The sequence below is a fragment of the Archocentrus centrarchus genome, chromosome 15 (genome assembly GCF_007364275.1).
Source record: "Archocentrus centrarchus isolate MPI-CPG fArcCen1 chromosome 15, fArcCen1, whole genome shotgun sequence".
Lineage (NCBI taxonomy): Eukaryota > Metazoa > Chordata > Actinopteri > Cichliformes > Cichlidae > Archocentrus > Archocentrus centrarchus.
The window spans coordinates 4,907,337-4,929,818 of NC_044360.1; the positions used below are offsets into that span (position 1 = coordinate 4,907,337).

Sequence of the window (22,482 nt, forward strand, 5' to 3'; positions counted from 1 at the left end):
CACTCAGAACAACTTTGTATTGATTTCCAGTGAACGGTCATCCCAGGGCACCCAAACCAAATGCAGCACAGCAGATCCAGCAGATGTCCTCACTGCAGGGGTCAGGCTTTCTGTATCTGTCTGTATAAACATGATAAACAAATACAAACGTTACGGTAAATATTGTACCTGCTTAACCTCCACCATGCCTGAACAGCCTCTCAGAGCACGGCTGCTGACTCTTTACTCATGTTTCTAAATTGAGAAAAAGTCACGATGGAGGGTTGTTGTTGTTGTTGTTGTTGTCATCTTTGGCCACGTGGTCTCTTTCCATCATAAAAATCAATGACATACTCTTATAACGTCCACGCGTAACAGACCTCAAATAGCATTGATCCGGGGCTAAATATGGCTGCTAGTGGTGAAGTGAAAGCTGTAAATTGAAGCAGTTCAAGTGAACATGCGGCATCAGACTGAGCACATCTGCACTCTATGAACAGAGTAATGTCCCCAAATTGAAAGTAATTGAGTAAAAATACTATTTCAGTAAATATCAGATGGTGTTCAGAAAACACTACACTGACTTGGCTACTATTCCCTCTCTCCGCATCTGTCAATTAGTGATAATGGACCCCATCGGCCAAGAGGAGACCACTCCCTCCCTCTCTACGCCCTCCCTTCTTGACAGACACACACACATACACACACACACACACATCTACTGTCTCTCTCTCTTTCTGTCTGTCCTTCTTTCTATTTCTCAGTCAGTAATAATGGAGCCCAGCAGTCCAAAGAAGATCCAGTTCGCTGTGCCTCCGCTGCAGGGACAGCTTGACCCACAGGCCGCCGAACATGTGAGTGTATCTGAGCATGTGTGGACCACAGAGTTCGGTCCACGCGTGTGAGGGCTGAATGGGGCTTTTCTGTCCTGCGAGTGTTGTCGGGAATTTTCGGCGTGTGGGTGCAGAGCAGCATGTGCACGCAAGTCGGCATTATGAAAACCGCTGTTTGTGTATTTGGGCGACAGCGTGTGTATTTAATGGGAACGACGTGTTTGAGCTGCAGTGCATGTGACACTTTCAAGTGTTTTGCATCTGTTGGTGAAGCGTTCATGTGCGTGATATTTATGAGATTGTGAATAAATAATAGCGAGGATTAAAACAAAAACAGACTGAAATACCGTTTAAATAATTTAACACTAAAAAGACACCCCCACGAGAAGCCCATGAGTCATTTATTGTAGTTTCTACAAACATTTATACAGCATATTTACTCCATCTCTTCCAGGAATCAGAAATGTTTTTCCTTGTTTACTTTACAAGTAACTGATGACGGAAATCCAGAGTGGCTAAGTGACATAATTTAAATGTACTCCTGTAATAGGCAGTCATGTTCCCTTCTGAGTTATTCAGGTTCAAAAAGCATTCATGGCAAACCAGGATACCTCTAACTAACTGACCTTAATGTGGAGAAGGCTGACAGAGGGACAGCTGATCCTGAGAAAGCAAGAGCTGCTTTTACATAAAAGCTTAAACATCATATATCAGGGAGTTGCTGCTCTTTGCTTTTTTGCTGACGTCTTTATGGACTGTTTAAGGAAGTTGGTAATGAACAGCGACTGATTAGGGCCCCTCTGTGGCCGCTGGTGGGGGAGTCAGTGCGTTGGAAAAACGTCAGCATTCCCACAAATCACAGATAAATTTCAGAGATGGACGCTGTCGCACCAACCCTTCCCTACAAGATGACAATGACCATGTTCATTCCTATAGTGTGTATTTTTACTGCTGGTTAACAACATTATTCACAGTTTGTTTCCCCTTGCAAAGGCAACTCTCAGTAAGGTTTGTGTAAGTTTTTTTTGGTTTGTTCCATGTGCAGTTGTACAACTGCAGGCTCATTCTGAGCCGGGAAAATCCTGCGATTACCACTCTAAGGGTTAAGATTGTCGCCAAAGTGTCTGCACATTAAATCATTGGGAATATAGGTTAAGAGTTTGATTTTAAAATTAATAATATTTATTTGAAATGTCTCTAATATTGGACACTTTCAAAGAATGAGGTAGAAAAATAAAAAAGAAGTAGCTGGTAGTTTCTGAATTTTTTAGTTTGTCCTTGTTCTTTGTCACAGTGGGGTATGTGGGATCACTCACTGCACTAATAATGGTACACTCCATTAAGTTTACACAACTGCACAGCGGTGTGTTTAATTATGGTGTGATAATTAGGGTCGTTAGTGCCAGCTGCTATTTTTAATGAAGGATTATTTGGACTGAAGTTGGTGTTCCTAAAGCCAAAGAAAGATTTCAAGGGTTAACAATGAAAATGTGTGTGTTTACCTCAGATCCGCCGCAGAAGACCAACTCCTGCCACGCTGCAGATCTACAGACAACCTGGCACAGGTGAGACAGAGGGAAAGAGGAACCAAGAGAGGGCCTCACAGTGAGAGGCAGAGAGGGAGACAGAGTGCTGAAAAGCAGCAGCTGTAATGGAACCTTTATTAGATTACTTTTGGTAAGTGATCTGAGCGTTTAGAGCGGGCTGATGGATGCCTACGGAGCGTGTATTTGTGCTCTAAGCTGTTATAAATCCTTCTACACGGAACCAACTGATTGAATAATCGGCCTGATTCATTCTGTGAGCTCAGCTCGGTGAGGCTGGTTCCAGCACAGCTTTGTTTTTAAGCTGACAGTTTTTCCGTTTCTATAAGAAAACACAAAAATAGAAAAGAAGACAAAACAGAAACAACTTCAGTTTAGAGACAGAAATCTCCTCAGAACAGAAATGAATGCGCAGTAACCGTAATATCAGAATCTCTTCACTATGCTGTCCCAGGACACTCACAAAAATCTCAAGATTTTCTCTGCAGGGTTAAAGAAAGGAACGGTATTTTTTAAACCATGGTTATTGTTCACTTTTTATTTTCCTGGCAAATGACGCTCAAAAGACAAGAGTAAGAAGAAGGACAGAGAATCTGTAACCATAACTGCACAAAAGAGTCCAAAAACCAAAAAATATCATTCTAAATTATTTTATCACGTGTGCTACTAACATGACATAAATTTCATTTAAATTTAAATTTAAATCTCAACATCATCATCATCCAATTCTGACCTAAAAGTGGGTAAAATTAGTAGTTCTTTGTTTTGATTTCTCTCCCATTTTCAGGCAGTGTGCCACTGACAGTCTGTAGGAGGAGAAGCAGCTGGCAGCTGTGAAAGCAAGAAGTGATCTCATGCTCTCAAGTTTGAAACAAATAAGGTCACCAGGGCAGGAACTGCAGACCTCATGTTCTAAATTGGTTAATTATTCTCAATATTTTGCTAGTCTTTGTTTCTGTTTCTGATGTTGACAGACATTTTTACAGTAAGTAAACAGACCTTTACTGACTTCTGTTAGGAAAGTCCTCTTTGATCTTTTTCAAAGTTACATCTTTAATGTAACATCCACACTGAGCTGGGAGGATTTTGGTTTTGAATCTAAGGATGTATTTTGGTTGTGAGATTTTTATCTGATTTAGTGCTCAGTTCAGATAAAATAATTATAGTGGGTGATTTTAACATCCATGTAGACGCTGAAAATGACAGCCTCAACACTATTATTTAATCTATTATTAGATTCAATTGGCTTCTCTCAAAATGTAAATGAACCCACCTACCACTTGAATCATACTCTGGATCTTGGCATAGAAACTGAAGACTTAATATTTCCTGAACCCTCTTTTGTGTGATCACTTCTTAATGTTTAAATTTATAATAATGGATTACATGGCAGTGGAGAGTAAAGATCATTACAATAGAAGTCTTTCTGAAAGTGCTGTAACTAAGTTTAAGGATCTAATTCCTTCATTGTTATGCTCTTCAGTGCCATATGCCAACACAGTGCAGAGCAGCTACTTAAACTCTGCTCCCAGTGAGGTTGATTATCTCATCAATAGTTTTACATCCTCACTGTGTACGACTTTGGATACTGTGGCTCCTCTGAAAAAGAAAGGCTCAAATCAGAAGTGCTTGACTCCGTGGTATAATTCACAAATGAGCCTGGAAAAAGAGTTTGTTGCTCTATAAAAAAGCCCTCCTTAAAGCTAGGACATCTTACTGCTCATCATTAATTGAAGAAAATAAGAACAACCCCAGGTTTGTTTTCAGTGCTGTAGCCAGGCTGACAAAGAGTCAGAGCTCTGTAGAGCCGAGTATGCCTTAAACTTTAACCAGTAGTGACTTCATGGATTTCTTCACAAATAAAATTTTAACCATTATTCATAACCATCTCAAGCTTATAGTTTGGGCTGGATCAGGTGACCCTGAACCACCCTTTAGTTATGCTGCAACAGGCCTAGGCTGCTGGGGTGTTCCCACGATAGTGTTCTTTCTTCACTCACCTCTTTTCACTCTTCGTGTGTTTATACCCCACTCTGCATTTAATCATTAGTTATTATTCATCTCTGTCTCTCTTCCACAGCAGGTCTTTTGTCCTGTCTCTCTCCCCTCACCCCCAACTGGTCGTGGCAGATGACTGCCCCTCCCTGCGCCTGGTTCTGCTGGAGTCCCCCCCCCCTGTTAAAAGGGGAGTTTTTTCCTTCCCACTGTCGCTAAATGCTTGCTCATAGGGGGCTGCTTTAATTGTTGGGGTTTTCTCTGTATTATTGTAGGGTCTTTACCTTACAATATAAAACACCTTGAGGTGACTGTTGTTGTGATTTGGCGTGAATTGAACTGAATTTCAATCCATTGCATTCCTCAGCGCTGGGTCACAAGACCCTTCTTTATCACTAATATACACAAGCACTATAGTTCATGCTGACTTAAACTTACTGACGCTCCAAATGTGTATTAATCCAAAGATTAAAAACATCCCTGACAAATGCACTAGTAACCTGTGTTATTTGCCAAAGATAAAAAGTTTAAATCTCAAAGAAGAGGGAAGTCACAGTTCTGATGTAGATATAAATCTCTTATCTTGCTGACAGAGTTAAAGATATTTGATCCTTTTTCCTCAGCACTGGGCCAAGCAGCTGGTGAGGCACTGGCCAATTGTTCTTTTGTTTAAGATAAGATAATCACCTGCAGGTGTTGACATCAGAGAAAATTTACTGCATGGGTCTATTAAACATGGGCCTGGGGCCCCGAGCCCCTGTTCCAGAGCATCCATTTTAAAAACCTTGTTAAGGCTCCAGCAAGGGTCAGGCTTCAAGCCAAAATGCATTGGTCAAGCCAATAAAGCTGTGCTTTAAGTGTTGCTGGAGTTTCAGCCTCTTCAGACTTTAGGTTCTTCTCCATGCACCTTGGAAGTAGGTGAAGTAGGTGTGCCAGAAACCTCTGCTCTTTTTTTAAAATCACTTTGCTGACTTTCTAACAAATGTTACAGAAACAAACATTCAAAGCAAAAAGACTCCGAGGACTACAAAATGAGACATAAACTTCAAAAACTAGGTAAATGACTAGCACGAGACTCAAAACAGATGAGCAGAAATAAGCCACTTTTCAGAAACCCAAGAAGCTTTGGAAGGAGTCAGTGCATTTCCATCATAGGGACTGGGCTCAAAATTAAATTCTGGAGGAATTATTTAATCCATAAAAAAGGTCTCTGCTCAGGAAGTGTCATTAATACTTTATGAAATTTTAGGAACATTAGGTGTGGCAATGGCAGCACTAAAAATATCTGATTGCTCAAGTAACCTACTTGCACCATTTAAAGTGCAAATAGGCTACCTGAGCCTACTTGCACTTGAACTTAAATTATTACATTACTGCATTCAGTTTTCTGTGTGAATCTAACAGAAGAGGCAGGCGCACAGCCCTGCAGCCCTGCAGCCCTGACAGAGAGCTGAGGAGTGATGGAGACACATGAGATGAAATCCACATGTAAAAACAGCCATCACCGTTTAAGCAGACTAATTTGCACAAACCTTCACAGGCTTTAAGACTGCAGTCGAAACACAAGCAAAGAGTGGTATAAGAACCTTTTGTCTTATCGTAAAAAGGTTCCTGGGCCTAAAAGCTTTTGGTGCTTTGAGTGGAAATATGGCTATTAAAGTAAAACAGACCCAGAAATACAAAAAGCTGTAAAGAGATGCAAAACCACCAAGAAATGCAAATCAACTAAAACAAGATGCACAACATAAAAATAAACACAACAAAAAGACAGCAGAAACAAACAAAAGACCTAAAAAGATGGGAAAAAATGATTAGAGCAAGATTCAAACCAACTGCAGATTTATCCAGAAAGACATACAAACAGATACAAAATGAAAATACCTGCAAAATGCACAATTACTTCAAAAACATGCAAAATAAGGGTTTTACTATATGCCATTATTAACAAATGAAATATATTAGCTGTGGTCTTTTTGTTAAGCTGTTGTACAGCTGTGGTTACAGAGGTTTGCTACTCTTATTTTCAGTTTTGTTTGCCAAAAAAAAGTAAAAAAGTTTTACTGATCTCATAATTAATTAGTTAAAATTTTCTCTACATCGATCATAATGATGTCAACTGTGTAGTGAAAATCTGACACTGTGACAGCTCTGGATACAAACATCCACAAGCAGGTGCAAAAATTACAGAAAAGATATGAAACAAAAACAAAATTAAAAAAATAAATAAATAAAGGCAGAAGGGGACCAAACTGCATTGTTTTGCACCTCCTTCCATGTGGGTGTATTGCTACTGTATAAACAGTGGGTGAGGGGCCTTTTACATGACCAGGGGCCCATTTTCCATTTTCTCATAATCCCTTCATGCCTGTAAGCGTGATCAATACCACAACCAGTGTCAGTGAATGCTGCACTGGGAACTTCATTTTGAACTTACAAACTGAAGCTGGTCTGTTTCGTCTGAAATCTGTTGGATCACAGCGTGGCTTCAGGGCCGAAGAAACCAGATTATTAAACCCCCCCCCCCGACACCTTTAAATGCCAGCACTCTCTCTTCAGGGGCTGGAAACATCTTTACAAAGAGGTGAGCTTATGACAAATCGATTTCAGGATAAAGCGCTCACTTGCTGCTCTTTTATCTCTCCTGCAGATGTTGGAGATCAACACAATGCCAGTGGAGACTCTCAGGTTTGTATACATGGTTGTAAATACACACGGATACAGGGAAAAGAGAAACACATCAACAGGTAGAGTCAGTTTCAACACATGTTTTTGGATCTCTGGAAATAACCTTCACACTACCATCAATTTGTAGCAACATCTTCTCTATAAAAGCAAACCAAATGCTAAAATACTTAAAAACATAGCCCAGATCTAAATGTATGCTCACTCCTGAGAACTGATACACGATAACTCTGCATCTGACATCTAAATGGAGCTGTTCAGCATACACATTGTTAGAGATATGTTTCATTATAAATTGATCAGGTACAGTAGGACACCACAGTTTATCCAGTGGCCCTTTTTTAAATTCAAAAAGCAACAAAACGTCCACTTTATTGCTTTATGTTTTAACCCTGACTAAGCTCAGTCAGTGAGTTTATATATGTTTATCATATCTACAGTCTACATATCTGCAGGACTCTGTGCAGCCCTGTGAAAAAGTAAATACACCCTTACTGCTTCCATAGCAATTAGGAGGGTAAGCAGCAGTGCTACTCAAATCATCAGCAAGTGTGACCACCTCTGTGAACGCAGAGATTTTGGCAGGTTGTTGGTCTGCAGCATTCAGCTGTGCGTTAACATAACACAACAATCTTCCTGAAATGGACATCCCAGCAAATTCACTCCAAGGTCAGGCCGTGCAGCGCTCAGAGAAACTGCCAAAAGAACCACCAGAGCTCCATCTCAGACTCTTTGTTTGGAGCTACGGGACCTGGGCCCCTCACAGTCATTGAGTCATCAGCTCCTCTGGATACCAAAGTATCCTCGAGTCAAATTGAGAGCTACAGCTTGGCTGAAACTGGGCTATGCAACAGGAAAATGATCCCAAGCACAGCCGCAAATCTACAACAGAATGGCTGCAAAAGAAAAGAATCAAGGTGCTGCAACAACCCAGGCAAAGTCCAGATCTCAACCTGACTGAAATCTTGTGTAAGTGTATAAATGAATGCCGGCAAACCTCGAAAAACTGAAGCTGCATCATAAAGGCCCCAAATTCCTCCACAACAATGTTAGTGATGCATAAAGTACTACGAAAACTGATTACTAAGGTATTGCTACTAAAGGTGTTTCTACTAGCTACTGAATCTTGGGGTGTACTTACTTTTTCACGGGGCAACAGAGTCCCATTAAAACTGTCTTTTTACTGTATACTGTTTATGATAGAAATGCTAAAATCTTCTGATTCAAGTTTTCAGTCATTTTTATGCAAAAAGGAATCTAAAAACATTAACTGTACAACTTTGCATTTATTTAGACAATCCTTATTTTCTTTGTTTTGATACATTTAGAAAAAAAAAAATTTGATTGAATTCTGTATTATTTTAACAACACAATATAGACAAACTAGTGACAAATTCTGTATGTTTTTTCATCCTTTGAAACAGAAGCATGGAAGAAAAACTAAATCTGAACAAATATCTTATTTGTAGATATTTGAAATATCTGAACAGAAGTACTAAAAACCAAACGCATACCCCAAAAAACATGTTTCTGACTTCTTTTTGTTAGCCATGGTTCACTGGAAAAATTATAATTTAGTGATTATTAGACGTAAAACATGTGAAATAAAGTCAAAGTCTATAATGGTTAAACAAACCCCCCAAACATACATTTCCACCCAACTTTTTGCTATGCTCACTTCACCAATGAGCCCATTTTTATGATTAAAGATGCACAACAGCACATAAATACATGGTCGGACCCCACATGGTCACTTGAAGAGGGGAGAATTTTTGGGAGTTTTGAACATTTGTCACGATGATGATCATCTTTCCTTTTCATCTGCAGGCTTCAGATTCCTCTCAGAGGAAGCAGAGCACCTATGCCCCGCCCACCATGAAAGGTAAATACACAGCTGGTTTCAGCCTCGTCTCCACTGAGTTTGCAAAAATGCGCACATCTATAAAAAGGCATGAAAACCAAATTTTCCCTTGAGGAGGGGATTATGAGGATTTATGTGGGCCATCACAGTTTTACTCTAATCAAACGCCATTAAGATACAACTAAAATTCCACCAGAAACAACAAAGACACCAGCCTGTGCATCAAAAATACTAACTAAAAACATGGCATCGCTGATAGAAACGTAAAGATGCTGCAGTGTTTGTAGTCACAGAAGCAGAAGAGAAGCCCTGTTCTGTTGATGTCTTCTGAAAATCAGCTTAACATCTTTCACGCTGAAGAACTTGAAGTTCTGGATAATTAGCAACAGACCACTTCTTGTATCTCTTTGGCAACATCAGAATCAATTCAGGACAAGACGAGGACAACAATCAGCGTGTTGTTGGAAAATGTTATCCAGTAAGCAACATGCAATATCAAATACATATTTTCTAGTCATAATAAAAACTAGTAACTTGTCCTTGGCATGTGCTTTTCCTTCGGTTTGTCTACTTTATTTTCTATAAAATTCCAAGATATTTAATCATGACAGCCTATAATGCCTGCGATCTCATTACTTGCAGCTGTGTACACAACAGTCTACTCCCCCCTCTCTCAGGTTTCTTGGTATCTATATGTTCCGCCTTTAGGATGCAAGTTCTGTTTGTTTTGTTTCACATGTCTGCCTCAGTTTTGGTCTTGGGTTTTTCTTTAGCCTCTGGCCCGGGTTTTCCCGGCCTGATTTCCAGCTGGCAGTGTGACAGAGAAAAGACAGTCAGGGTTACTTTTAGGAGCTTGCTTTCTTATATGGAGATTATGCTTGTGCTTTTCCCCATTTGCTCTCATATATCCTGCCATGGTGGTGGATCATGTTAAACATGGACAAAATTTGAAATGAAGAAGTCAGTGTATGTTCATGTATGTGAGGCTTCAGATTGCTCCTAAGGCTTGTTTTCAGACAGCCTTTTCTACTGAATCCTTATTCATCTTGTCATGAACTATTTTGAATCATGGGAGCTGGTTGTACAGGGACCAAATATCTTGTAGCAACAGGCCAGACACCTCATACTGCCAAAGTACCTCCCCCCAGGATCTCCCAGGGGACATGGTCAAATGCCTTCTCCATCCACAAAGCACATGTAGGCTCAAGTGTACCCTCCTCAATAAGATAAAGAGCTGGTCCTCCTCCCCACGACCAGGACAAAAACCACATTGTCCCTTCCTGAGTCTGAAGATCGATTAACAGACAGACTCGCTTCCTCAAAACCCTGGCATAGACTTTGCTGGGAAGCCTGATCAGTGTGATCCCCTTCTAATTACACCCCACCCTTCAGTTCCCCTTCTCAATGATGGGAACCCCCACCCCAATCTGCCAATCCAGAAGCACTGCCCCAGACCTCCACACGACGTTGCAGCAGCATGCCAACCAAGACAGCCCCACAAGAGCCTTCAGGAACTCAGGATGAATTTCATCCATCCCGGGGGCCCTGCCACCAAGGAGTTTTTTTTTAACTGCCTCAGTGACCTCACCCCCAGTGATGGGTGAGCCGCCCCGGTCACACCTGGAGTGCGCTTCTTTTACAAAAGACGTGTCAGTGAGATTGAGGAGATCCTTGAAGCACTCCTTCCACTTCCCGACTAGATCCTCAGTTAAAGCCAGCAGTACTTCACTCCCAATGTACACCATGTGCGTACAACACTGCTTTCTCCTCCTGAGTCACCCGACAGCTTATCAGAATCGCTTTGAGGCTGGCTGAAAGTCTTGTTCCGTGTTTGCTGTGAACAAACTGTAGTTTGAACAGAAGTCCAGCACCACCACTTGGGTTCAGAAGAGGCAGGAGGTTTCCCCCCCAGTCACACTGTTGTTGTCCATGTGAGCAGTGAAGTCCCTATGGGGGGATACTCTCAGCATCCCACCCAATGATTCCAAGAAGGCTGAGTACCCTGAACTGTACCCTGAACAACGGTCAGCTCAACCTTGCACGGCACCTCAGACTCCTTCCCCACCAGAGAGGTGATGTTCCATGTCCCAAAAGCTGGTTTCAATAGTCGGGGATCAGGCCGCCAGGGCTGTTACCCAATAATGTTAATGACCTGTTGCCAATTAACCAAATTAGATACAAAATATTCCTCCAGCTTTTCTTTTTCACCACTTACTTTTCCAGCATTTTGTTCTCCCTTCCCAACTTTTGACACATGTTGCTGCCATCAAATTTAAAATATCAAAAAATTTTCATGAAATTGCCAAATGCCTCAGTTTAAACATTTGATGCACATTTTATGTTCTGTTGTGAAGAAAATATGGGGTTGCAGTCTGTTTTGACTCCCACTTTACACAGTGTCCCAACTTTTTTAGAATGAGGTTACAGTTAGAAGACTTTCAGCTGTTTTTAAACAAGATTTTACAATAAATACCTTTTTAAGAAGACTAAATCCATCAGCCCACTTCTGATTGCCACAGGAGGCGACATACATATTTTGTCAAAGTAGAGTATGGTAAACATTTGCAAAGTGTTGATAATCTAACAATTAGAATGTTCCCCATGTTCAAATATATTTTTATACACGACATGTGAATGTGATCTGATTGGCGCTTTGATCAGAAGCACCAATTAGCAGTGGCTTGTAGTGATTGTCTGAGCAGCTTCATTTGGGAAAAGTTGTCAACTCAGGCAGCATCTCATCTCAGAGCACCTGTGTGATGTCTTATCGCTGCGTGACTTTCCTGCTGCAGCTGTCGTCATTTTGTTATCATCCCTGGAGCTGAATAATTTATGAAACTATTATAGAGCTACTTGGAAAGTAGAAATCAGAGGAAGTGATGCAGCTGCTGCAGAACAGGAGAGGCTGGTTGAGAAAAAACTTTGTATTTTCTATGGTGATTTTTTTTTTTTTTTTTTTGGTATCCAGGTAAGACTGGCCGCTCTGCTTTGAGTATGCAGAAAAAGGTGCAGGTTTTATGATGGAAAGTTGTAAAGAGGGGAAAAAAACCAGCACATATGAGTCTGTGTGCAGAGAGTGCAGCACTGACTTGATTCCGGGAAGTGGAGACCATAAAAGCTTTTCTTTTATTGATCCCGGCTGAGCGTGTGTGTGTGTGTGTGTGTGTGTGTGTGTGTGTGGCTAATAGCCTCTTGAGTAACCCATAGCAAGCATTTCCATTCTGTTGGATAAGGAAAAAAGTTTTATTTAGAATATTTCACAGTGTGCTGTTGCATGTGCTTTTTTCACTCTGTCTTTCTTTTAAAATAATTCATTAAAGCCTCGTCATTTTCACCCGTCCAAGGTATACTTGGAAAAACAATGAAAACTATCCAATATAATAACATTATTTCCAGTTAACTACACATTTTTCCCACACATATTAACCTTGGTTTGTGTGGGTTTATGATGCAGAATTTTGACAAACCTACAAACTAATTAAAGCAGACAAAGCGGCCTTCAGGTGACTGTTGTGATTTGGTGCTATACAATGTTCCTTTTTTATGTTGGTGCAATGTTCTTCTTCTTCTTCATTAAGAGGGTAAGTTTGTACAGTAAAATCAGCAATTTTCCACAAAAACATGCAGCTATGTATCTACAAGTGATATAAATCCACATGGTTTAAACCTGATGTGAGTGAAAGCCCAAACTGTTTTTTCTAGTTTTCTAATCTGCTCAGTTTCTATTTTCAAACTATTATTATAGCTTTGGTTCTACTAATTAATTTTACATTTGTCACCGTGGGCTGTTTCTGCTCTTAAGTGATGTGCCTGTAGTTGGTGTCCCCCCACTAGAGGTGCTCTTCTCTCCTCAGAGCTTCAGCTGGGGGTGGAGCAACACCTTCTGGGGGCGGGGCTCTGTGAGACTGACACCGAGCTGAGCCCAATCACAGCACAGCTCTATGCTACCGCTTCCATGTGGGCTAATCACAATGGGCCAGAGGAAGCCAATGGGAATGAAGCGAGTCTGCTGTTAGCCAATGAGGAGAGAGGAGTGGCAGAGAGCAAAAGTTCAGGGGGTAAAATATATTTAGCTAGAAATGCGTACACGCACACTGGCCTGCAATATACTCCAAAAAACAAACAAACAAACAAAAACAAATCACTTTTTTCTAGAAGTAACACAAATAAAGACTTTACTTACTTTGGTTTTAAGGCCAGTTAGTTTATTGGCTTCCACATCAGCTAAATGTTGGTAAATGCTCCTAAAGAAAAAAATACAATTAAAGACAGAAATCATCAAACATAAATCTAAAAGTTCATTTGTTTAATAAGTGCCACATTATAACCAAAATTTTTGGAGTAAACTGTTGGCCTTACACACACACACACACACACACACACACACACACACACACACACACACACACACACACACACACACTAGTGTTACTTTCAGAGGACTGAATTATGACATAGTGGAGTTATCAGCAGCAAAAGCAAGATTAAGTTGCTCAAGTACTGCAGCTAAAGTGTCAGTTTATACGAAAATATAAATATAAATGAATATAAAGGAAATAAATAAATACAAAGTAGGCGGGGTTATGCTGCAGATACAGTGACAGCCGTAGGCGCCACATATGAGATGTTATTACTGTCATCACCTTTTGGACTACAGGTACGCAACCAACGCAGATGTGCTTCTGTGCAGTCTTTCAAAAAACACTAAATAGCTTAACAACAATGATGCAATGCGAAGGTAGGATGCTAAATGGATGAAAAGTGGGCTCAAACAGAAAAGCAGTAGACAGAAGAAAAAGACGGGCAAGAAGAAATCAAAGATCCAAAGGGCAAATGAGGAGCACTGAGAAACGGCTGCACTGGACAGTTTCCATTGCTAACACTCTGTTTCCCTTCTCTACGAAGAAGTTCTGTGTCTGTTATGACTTCTGTACTTTCAGTAGCAGGTGCTAAGCTAAAGCACCAACAACAGCACAAACATGAGCTCATGTGTAGCCCGCATGGTGACAGAACAGAGCATCACAGTGTGTAGATGATGGTGTGCAACGTTCTGTGTAGGACCAAAGTCCAGCCCTGAAGGTCCTTTGAGTCCACGCGGCCGGATGAAGAAAGTTATATCACTTAAACCCAAGCGGATCTTGCCGTACTTGTACATACAGAAACTATAACATTGGTGTAATGCTTGATTTATAGTAGAGCCAAGCCCCATGTATTCAGGCCTGGCCACCAGACACTTGCAAACAAGCTCCCCTACCAGGTCAGGCTCCAGGAGGGGGTTTTCCGCTTCTGGGCAAAGTTTTTTCTGTTTCATTGAAGTCTTTCCAAATCACCCTTAGTGTGGCCCCTCCACTGAGTAATTATCCTCAGGAGACCCTGCCGGGGGCTTCTGCCACAGACAGCAGGATCACCTCCACCATAAAACGGTGGTTGATTCATGCTGAAAGGAGACATTTGAGGTGGTTTAGCATTTAATAAGAACAGCTCCTGGGTGCCTTCTCTTGGAGGCTTTCTGGTCACATGCAGATGAGTTGACTCAGGTGCAGACCGAGAACCTGCTGGAGAGATTATCTGTCCTGGGAATGCCATGGAATGTCACCATGAGAAAAGTGTTGCTGGTGAGTGAGACATCTAGAGCACAGTGATCAGCCTGCCGCCACAGCAGCCCAACTTTAGATAAGCAGAAGATAATGGATGTATAAATGCAGTGCAAACACAGTCAGCTGATTAGCCCAAGGACAATACCGCCGTGAAACTAATGTAGTAGGATGTAGTTAATAACATAGCTCACATTTTTAGCAGTGCAAAAATACGCCCTTTAGCTTTAATAGAATCTGTTTTGACTCGGTCAGTTCTGTCTTCTCTCCCTCCTGCATATCAGGAAAAGTAGCTGTTCAAGATTTATTAGCTCATTTTCACATCTGATGGCAGAGTTATGCAGACACCCCAGTGTATAAATTCAAACGGCATCGATCACCACAGCGGAGAGCCAGTGCAGTGCCATAAATTAAGCTTTAGCCTGTCAGCTGTTATTGCCTGCGCTGCTCTTATCAGCCACTGCAGGCTAGACCTGATAAAACCACCTGCCAGTAACACACAGCAAACGGAAAGTCAGCGACCAGCTGGTGAGGAAAGCAGAACGTCTACCAGCTTAAGAAGCAGATATTTTTCTCAGCTGACAAAAAGACCCAAACGGAGAGTATTAGAAAAGAACTATGATTGTAAACAGCTGCTGCTTTGACTCCAAACATTTAAGTTTAAAACCCACAATTTCTGTAAAATAATCACTGATACACACACACACGCACTTATCTGCACTCTGTGCTCAAATCATCACACTAATAGTATGTTTTGAAATTTCTTGACCACTAACATCACTCCTGTCTCTCCCTGTCTTATTCTCCTGTGGCTTTGCATGATATTCCACTTTTCCCACTTTCTCCTGCCCTCTTCTCTTCCCGTTTCTCAGATTTGTCGCACGACCACAAAAAGGAAGCGTCCAGTCCCGACTCTGTCTCCCGATAGCTGCCTTTCATCTCTTCGCCCCTCAGTAACCAACTTTCCTCCCCTCATCTTTCTCACTGGTGTTCACCACATTTCACTAACACTCTGCTTCACTCTGCTACACCTGTATGCTGAATGTTTTGAGCAGCTCTCACTCGCTTTCATGCGCGCACACACGCACAGAAAGATTTTAGCTGAATGTACCAACTTTAAAAACTTTGGCTGTAAAAATAAAGATGCATTATATTCCAGCTCTCCTTTGTCCTGCTTCTTCAAAACAGTTTTCAAACATATATTTTAGGCTACAATTTTGTAGTATTTGGGGGTTTGGCTTCATGTCGAGTGTGGTTTGAACACGTTTATGCAAAAGCACGTTTTTATCCTTCCCTGATGTCTTAGTCCTCCTTTAAATGTGAAAGCACACGGGGATAGGGCAGAGCAGAGCGCTGGGAATCCATTAAGAGATTAAAGCATTTAGATCTGCTGTGACCCGACTATTTGGAGATCAACATCTGCGTGTCACTGCATTAACATCTGAAATGTCTCTGTGGGGTTGTGAAGGAGTGTTTGGTTTATGCAACAGGAGTCCTGGTGTTTTAAAATCCCTCGGCCCCGAGAGGGGAAAAAAAAAAAAATCCACAGACAGGATGTGCTGCGAGAAGAAGTGGATTTCCCATTATAAATATTATAAATGGTAAAGTGTTTTCTGGTGTATTTTTGAATCCAGCTTAAAACTATGTTTTCAGATAATAACCTGACGACATCATAATATTTGACATGGACAAGAACCTTCAGAGGCCCTGAGATGTACCTGTGTGTCAACTTCAGTTGCTCAACTCTGTCATAAGATTTTTAGACTACTGGATTAGCTTTTTAAAAAAAAGAAAAGGTGTTAATCACTACGGTGACTACGTTTTAAAAAAAAGTTTTCTTGGTTGATGTTGTGATGCTTTGTCTGGAAAAAGTACTTGCCACAGGTATTTCCGATTCCTTCCAGTTGTAACACATTATCTACAAACTCGTGCTGGCTGTGAGGAAAAATATTATAAATTCATGTCCATGAACACAAAAAATATATATATTTTTTCCCCACTAATTCACATTTTGCTCTGACGGGGGCTGCTTTATTATACACCCCTATTGCAGTGTCATTAACGTTTGCCTGTTCTCTCCTGTAGTTTAGGTTTTATCTCTCTATGCTCAACTTTTCCTCTCTTTCTCCTCACCCTCCAGTCGCAACCGACAGCTGTCCCTCCCTGGTACAGCCAGAGGTCTCCTCCTCTTCTGGAGAAACATTTTAACGTCAGCCATCAGCTGACCAGCTTTTCTCAAAGTTTAGTCTTTGCTGAAAAATAGTTCCAAAATGAAAGTTGTGCTGATGCCAGAGACGTAACCTTACAGCCTGCTGGATAAAACATCGTCCTGTTGGACTTTCTAGCAAGAAGCTGATGTTATTGTTATATCATTATTCTATTGATATTAACGAAATATCCCTAAATGAGAGACGCGTGATAAAGTCAAGAAATAAATATGCCCCAAAAGTGAGAGTGGGGCACCTGGCTTCCTGTTCTGATGTCTCTTTCTAATCTCACTGATCTGACTGAGCCAGACAATGAAACGCTTGCTTCACAGGTCCATAATGCTGACACTGGGGGTGGGGGCGCACTAGTCCAGGCATTTATGCTCATTATATAATAAATGAGCAAGAACCCCACTGAGACCAGAGGAGGAGACACAATGAGGAAACTACTACTATTTGGCTTCGTTATTTGACAATTTTGTTCTCATTTCATTTCTAGCCATCTTTAGCAAAGATGGTGTATAGGTGGGGCTGAGAGAAAGTGTCAGAACAGAAGGTACAAGTAAATATCATGAAACACTTGGACACCCTTGCCTTTTTGACACACTAAAATACAATAATTATTACATCTGAGTATTTGGTCATTAAATTTGTGCTATGTTTTAGTAGCCAGATGCCAGTAAGTTCAAAATTACCCAAAGACATTTGATGGACAATATTAATATTGTCTAGTTGGTTTAATGTGACCACAAATTATTGAGAATAAGTGTTTAGTTACTGTTTGACAAACATAACTGTTCAGTGTTTTGTACTAGTTTTAATAAATACCTTGTGCCATCTCCCTCCCCTCACCCCCAACCGGTCAAAGCAGATGACTGCCCCTCCCTGAGCTTGGTTCTGCTCAAAGTTTCTTCCTGCTAAAAGGGAGTTTTTCCTTCCCACTGTCACCAAGTGCTTCTCATAGGGGTTGTTTTGATTATTGGGTTCTCTCTCTGTGGGTGTGGGAGGAGTTTGGGGAGGTCATGTTATAAGACTTTCAGACGGCCTCGAAGCAATTCTGGCAAACCGTCAGGCGACTCAGGAGGGGTCAGGCACTGCTGACTTCAACTGAGGCTACAGTCGGGCGGTGGAGGGAATGCTTTGAGGGCCTCCTGAATCCCACTGACAAGCCTTCTGTAGTGGATTCAGAGTCTGGGGATGAGGGGGATGACTCGCCCATCACTGGGGGTGAGGTCACTGAGGTGCTTAAACTCTTGGTGGCAGGGCCCCTGGGGTGGATGAGATTCGTCCTGAGTTCCTGAAGGCTCTGGATGCTGTCTAGGTTGACACGCCTCTGCAACATCGCGTGGAGATCTGGGGCGGTGCCGCTGGATTTGCAAACTGGGGGGTGGTCCCCATCTTTAAGAAAGGTGTGCTCCAACTATCGGGGGTCGCACTCCTCAGCCTCCCCGGTAAGGTCTATGCCAGGGTGCTGGAAAGGAGGGTCTATTAGTCAAACCTCGGATTCAAGAGGTTTTCGTCCTGGTCTCAGAACGCTGGACCAGCTCTTTATCCTCTTGAGGATATTCAAGTATGTGTGGGAGTTTGCATGCATTTTGTGGACTTAGAGAAGGTATTTAACCACGTCCCTTGGGGTATCCTGTGGGAGGTGCTGTGGGAGTATGGGGTATCTGGCCAGTTATTGCCAGCCATTCAGTCCTGTACAACCACAGTGAGCGCTTGGTCCGTATTGGTGGCAATAAGTCGGACTCGTTTCCTGTGGGTGTTGGACTTCGCCAGGGCTGCCCTTTGTCACCGATTCTGTTCATAATTTTTATGGACAGAATTTCTAGGCGTAGCCAAGTGGCGGAAGGCTTCCAGCTTGGTGGCCTCAGAGTCTCATCTCTGCTTTTTGCAGATGATGCGGTCCTGTTGGCTTCATTAGATGGTGACCAGCTCTATATTCTCTCTTCTCTGTATTATTGTATCGTCTTTACCTTACAGTATACAGCGCCTTGAGGTGACCAATTTGGCATGTTGTAAATAAAATGGAATTCTTTCAATTACATATAATTTTTTTTTATAATAAAGTGCTACGCCCAGGTTGAATATACAACTTCCATAATGGGTTTGGTACATGTGTGTAAAAACAATGGGTTTTTCTTCTCTTTGTAGGTAACTAAGCGCAAGCTCATGTGCTCAGGTCACATTACACTCATTACACTTGTGTACATTTGTTGTGTGTGTTTTTCCAGGTAAGCTGGAAAGCTCTGTACCAGAGGAAGAGGAGGAGGAGGATGGCAGTGCTCGGGATGACTAATCCAGCAGAGAAACCTAAGCACAAAACAGGCAGCCAATTTATCGTGGATATTCTGGACAAACCCCAGGACGGACTCCAACTCAAGTCTAGCATCTACTGTCCATGTCAGGGCATCGGCTGGTGGGAGTGCTGACCTGTGTCCAGGCTTTATAAAGAGCAGTTAAGGTTTTAATCACAGTAGGTAAAGAAACGTGTTAAACCAGCATCTCCTGCTTCCCTTTAAATAAACTGGAAACGACCAAGCTGACAGTCACCTCACCACAGCTGAAGACAAACTTAGGACTAACATTTGAGTACGATATTATACATATATCCCAGCACAATTAGAATTACCTCAGTTTCAGTTCATAAATAAGGTTGGAAACATTTTTCCCTTAAACAGAAGCAACAAAGTGACAAATAACCTCAAACTGTCACAGCTGACTTTTACACACTTTTGGTGGGAAACTAAACATATCAGGATGAAGGAAATTTGTTCAAAATTTTTATATTTTAAAGTTGTACACTTAAATATTAAGAACAAAGAAATCTAGATACATTGGATTTTATATACAGTCTGCTAGTTTGGCTACTGTAATGTAGCCAAGAAAGCTAGATAGCTAAAGTTAGCAACACTGAGCAGCTAGATAAAACTTAGTGGACACATTTATTCCCCATAATGTAAAAACAAATATGGAATAAAAATGTAAAAAACAGCTAAAATGTTGCTGTCCAACTTCACTTCTACACGACTGATATCAATTTCATTTGTATTTGTAATACTTTCTCACCACAAGTTTTCAAAATGTCCACTGTGTGACTGTTTGCAGGTGTTTGCAAAGCATCCATGAAACACACAGCTACAAACAACCTTCAGAATTTAGCCCAAAGTTGGGCTGATTGTCAGCTCGACCCTGAAGGAACAGATTCTTCAAACCTTTTATTGAACTGGAAAAGCACAAAAAACAGAATAATAATGGCTACACTCAGCTGCAAAGGTCGTTGGTTTTTTCCTTTTCCTGTCTTATTAAATTGCATGCCATGATAAAGATCTGTTGTGTTACACTTTAATTTCTTGTTATTCCTTTGCCGCAGTTTTTGCTGAAATGTCAACTTGTAACTTATCATTTTCAGTTGCTTAACTCAATGAATGGTTTAAAAGAAATCTGCAGTCAAGCACTGAAAATTCTCAATTTAATTTGCTGTAATTATGCATCATCAGACAATCTACAGTTTAAAACTCTTTTTTTAATAAACTGCATTTTTGATGAGAACTATTATACTATTATATTACAATGGGCTGTTTTCCTGAGTCCTGTTTTGCTTTAATTTGTATTTTTGGTTATATGCAATATGTATCATTGACACTTATATGTCAAAATTGACATTATATAGTCTGCACCCTTAGACACCAGGAAATGGTCTTCCCCTTAATAAGCTTTAATGGGATGCCTCCTGGTGGCTTTGCTATGGCACAGCAAGGAAGGATTTAAGTAGAACCTAATTTCTAAAAGCTGTTCTCCAATTGGCTTTTATCCAAAAGCAACATCTTGTTAACACTTCCATTTACATATTTATATCAGTTCAGTTTGCTGTAGAAGCAGGAACAGCCATGATCAGCGTTCGGAGTGATTACCTGTTTAAGGTCCGTACTTACTGGCTTTCAGCTCATTCCAACGCAGGCAGCGGCACACACACGAGTTCAGGTCTGACACAGCCCTAAAGTTTATTTTATTCATGTCATTTAAGTTACAAGTTGGAATCAGAAACACAAAAAGAAAAAAAGAAAAGAAAAAAAAAAAGAAAATGTTAGAAAGTAAAACAGCAACCATTCCACATCAAATGGCAGAATGTGTCCACGGGTCTGTCCTTACATGCTCAGAATGCAAACTACCCACTCACCACAGTCCAGACAAAATACTTTTACTTTTTTTTTTTTTAAACTGTGTTCCTGTAAATATGACTACTTTTCAGCCGCTTCCAGATTTAACTCCAGCTGTGGGTAATAGTGCCAAGCAGTATGCAGAGTGAACTTTCAGACAGACAGAGCCCTGGGGTTAGTATTACATTAGCGAAGGGCTAGCATAAGGTGAGTATGGTTTGTGTCTCATTATGAAGCCCTTGCCATGTTTGAGGAGAAAAAAAAAATATAATATATATATCAGACTGCACTTTGTAAAAGTTGTCCATCTGTCCTTTAAGGTCCTGCACAACCATCGCAAATACTGGTGGATGCCCCTTCAAGCAGTGAATGTCTCACTGATGGTGTATAATAATTTATTTTTAATGTCTTATTGCAGCTCCAGTTTATTATTTTCTCATTAGCGTTATGATTTAATTGCCTTCTGATGGGGAACTAGTTAAAATTACCTTAGTATTAAAGTTAAATATTTATATAACCTGGGATTAGAGGGTCAGCCATCAGCTGCTGCTGCTGCTAAGGTGCCGTTGAAACAAGGTGCCCCCCCCCAGCTGCTTCAGCAGGGCTTCAAAAGAATGCAGAAGAAATGTTCACACCTCAGGCTTTTTCCAGGAGCCACAAGTCGGCTTATTCTGATTAGATCTAATTTTTTAGCTTTACTCCACCGCAGACAATACGCAGCACCCACTGAAGCTGCAGCAGGGGATGTGAGGGTGGGGCTATCTGCAGGTGTACCAAGTGTTTCGTCTGTTCCCGCAGTAAAAGTTTAAGAGAGCTGCCGCAGAGTCGGCGTCGACCACACACACGCCTGAAATGGCATTTCTCACCCAAACACTCCAACACTTCCAAGCCCTGGTACACAATTTTTTTTTTTTAGTGTCAACACATTTGGCAAATCATCATTGTCATCATCATAAAAATAACAAAAAATAAACATTAAAAACAGACAGCTTCACATCAAAGTAGAATACAGATATTATATCTTTACCCACAAAATGCTCATGTTACGACTAGCTAGAAAAAAAGAAAGAAAACATCACCATGTTATACAAGAGTGAGAGTGTGTGTGTGTGTGTCTGTGTGTGTGTATGACATGGTCAAAGATTAGTGTTTGTAACCGTAGATCTGCTCGGGATGTTTGTGTATGCGTGTGTAAACTTACATTAACGAGCAACATGTCTTTCAGTATCAACACAGGAATCCTCACCCTGCCCCCCCCCCCTCGATAAAAGAAATAAAATTATAATAACCCCACGAAAACATCAGAATCATTTGCATTCTCAAAGTAAGCATCCAAAAAATCCGTCACCACATAGTAGTAATCAGCCGGCCACTAAAAATCTCAAAACTTTCATTGCAAAAACAAAAAAAAGAAAGAAAAAAAAAAAAAAAAAAGAATATTTTAGTGTCAACTATATATATACTATATATTTATATTTTTGTTCTTTTATACTAACCAAACATGTATTTTATGTGTTGCTGTGGTCATGGTCCCTGGCAACATCTGGAAAAGGTACAGTGATTAAAATAAAGACACTGATCCCCCAACTTCATCCAGCTCGTGTGTTTGTGTTTCTGTTCACATGTT

General features: G+C 41.0%; 1 protein-coding gene across 1 annotated transcript; it reads left to right on the forward strand.

Moving 5' to 3' along the window:
• Nucleotides 1-668: 668 nt before the first annotated feature.
• On the forward strand, nt 669-22,336 carry LOC115793642 (protein phosphatase 1 regulatory subunit 1C). The gene is made up of 5 exons (XM_030748702.1): nt 669-833; nt 2,320-2,377; nt 6,999-7,036; nt 8,861-8,915; nt 18,930-22,336. The coding sequence occupies exons 1-5, from the start codon at nt 753-755 to the stop codon at nt 18,992-18,994; spliced, it is 297 nt and encodes a 98-aa protein (XP_030604562.1). The 5' UTR covers nt 669-752; the 3' UTR covers nt 18,995-22,336.
• Nucleotides 22,337-22,482: the final 146 nt, after the last annotated feature.

Coding starts and splice junctions, on each gene's coding strand:
- LOC115793642 (XM_030748702.1), top strand. CDS start 753: ATGGAGCCCAGCAGTCCAAAGAAGATCCAGTTCGCTGTGCCTCCGCTG. Junction 2,378..6,998: donor CTACAGACAACCTGGCACAG/GTGAGACAGAGG, acceptor TCTCTCCTGCAG/ATGTTGGAGATCAACACAAT. Junction 7,037..8,860: donor ATGCCAGTGGAGACTCTCAG/GTTTGTATACAT, acceptor TTTCATCTGCAG/GCTTCAGATTCCTCTCAGAG.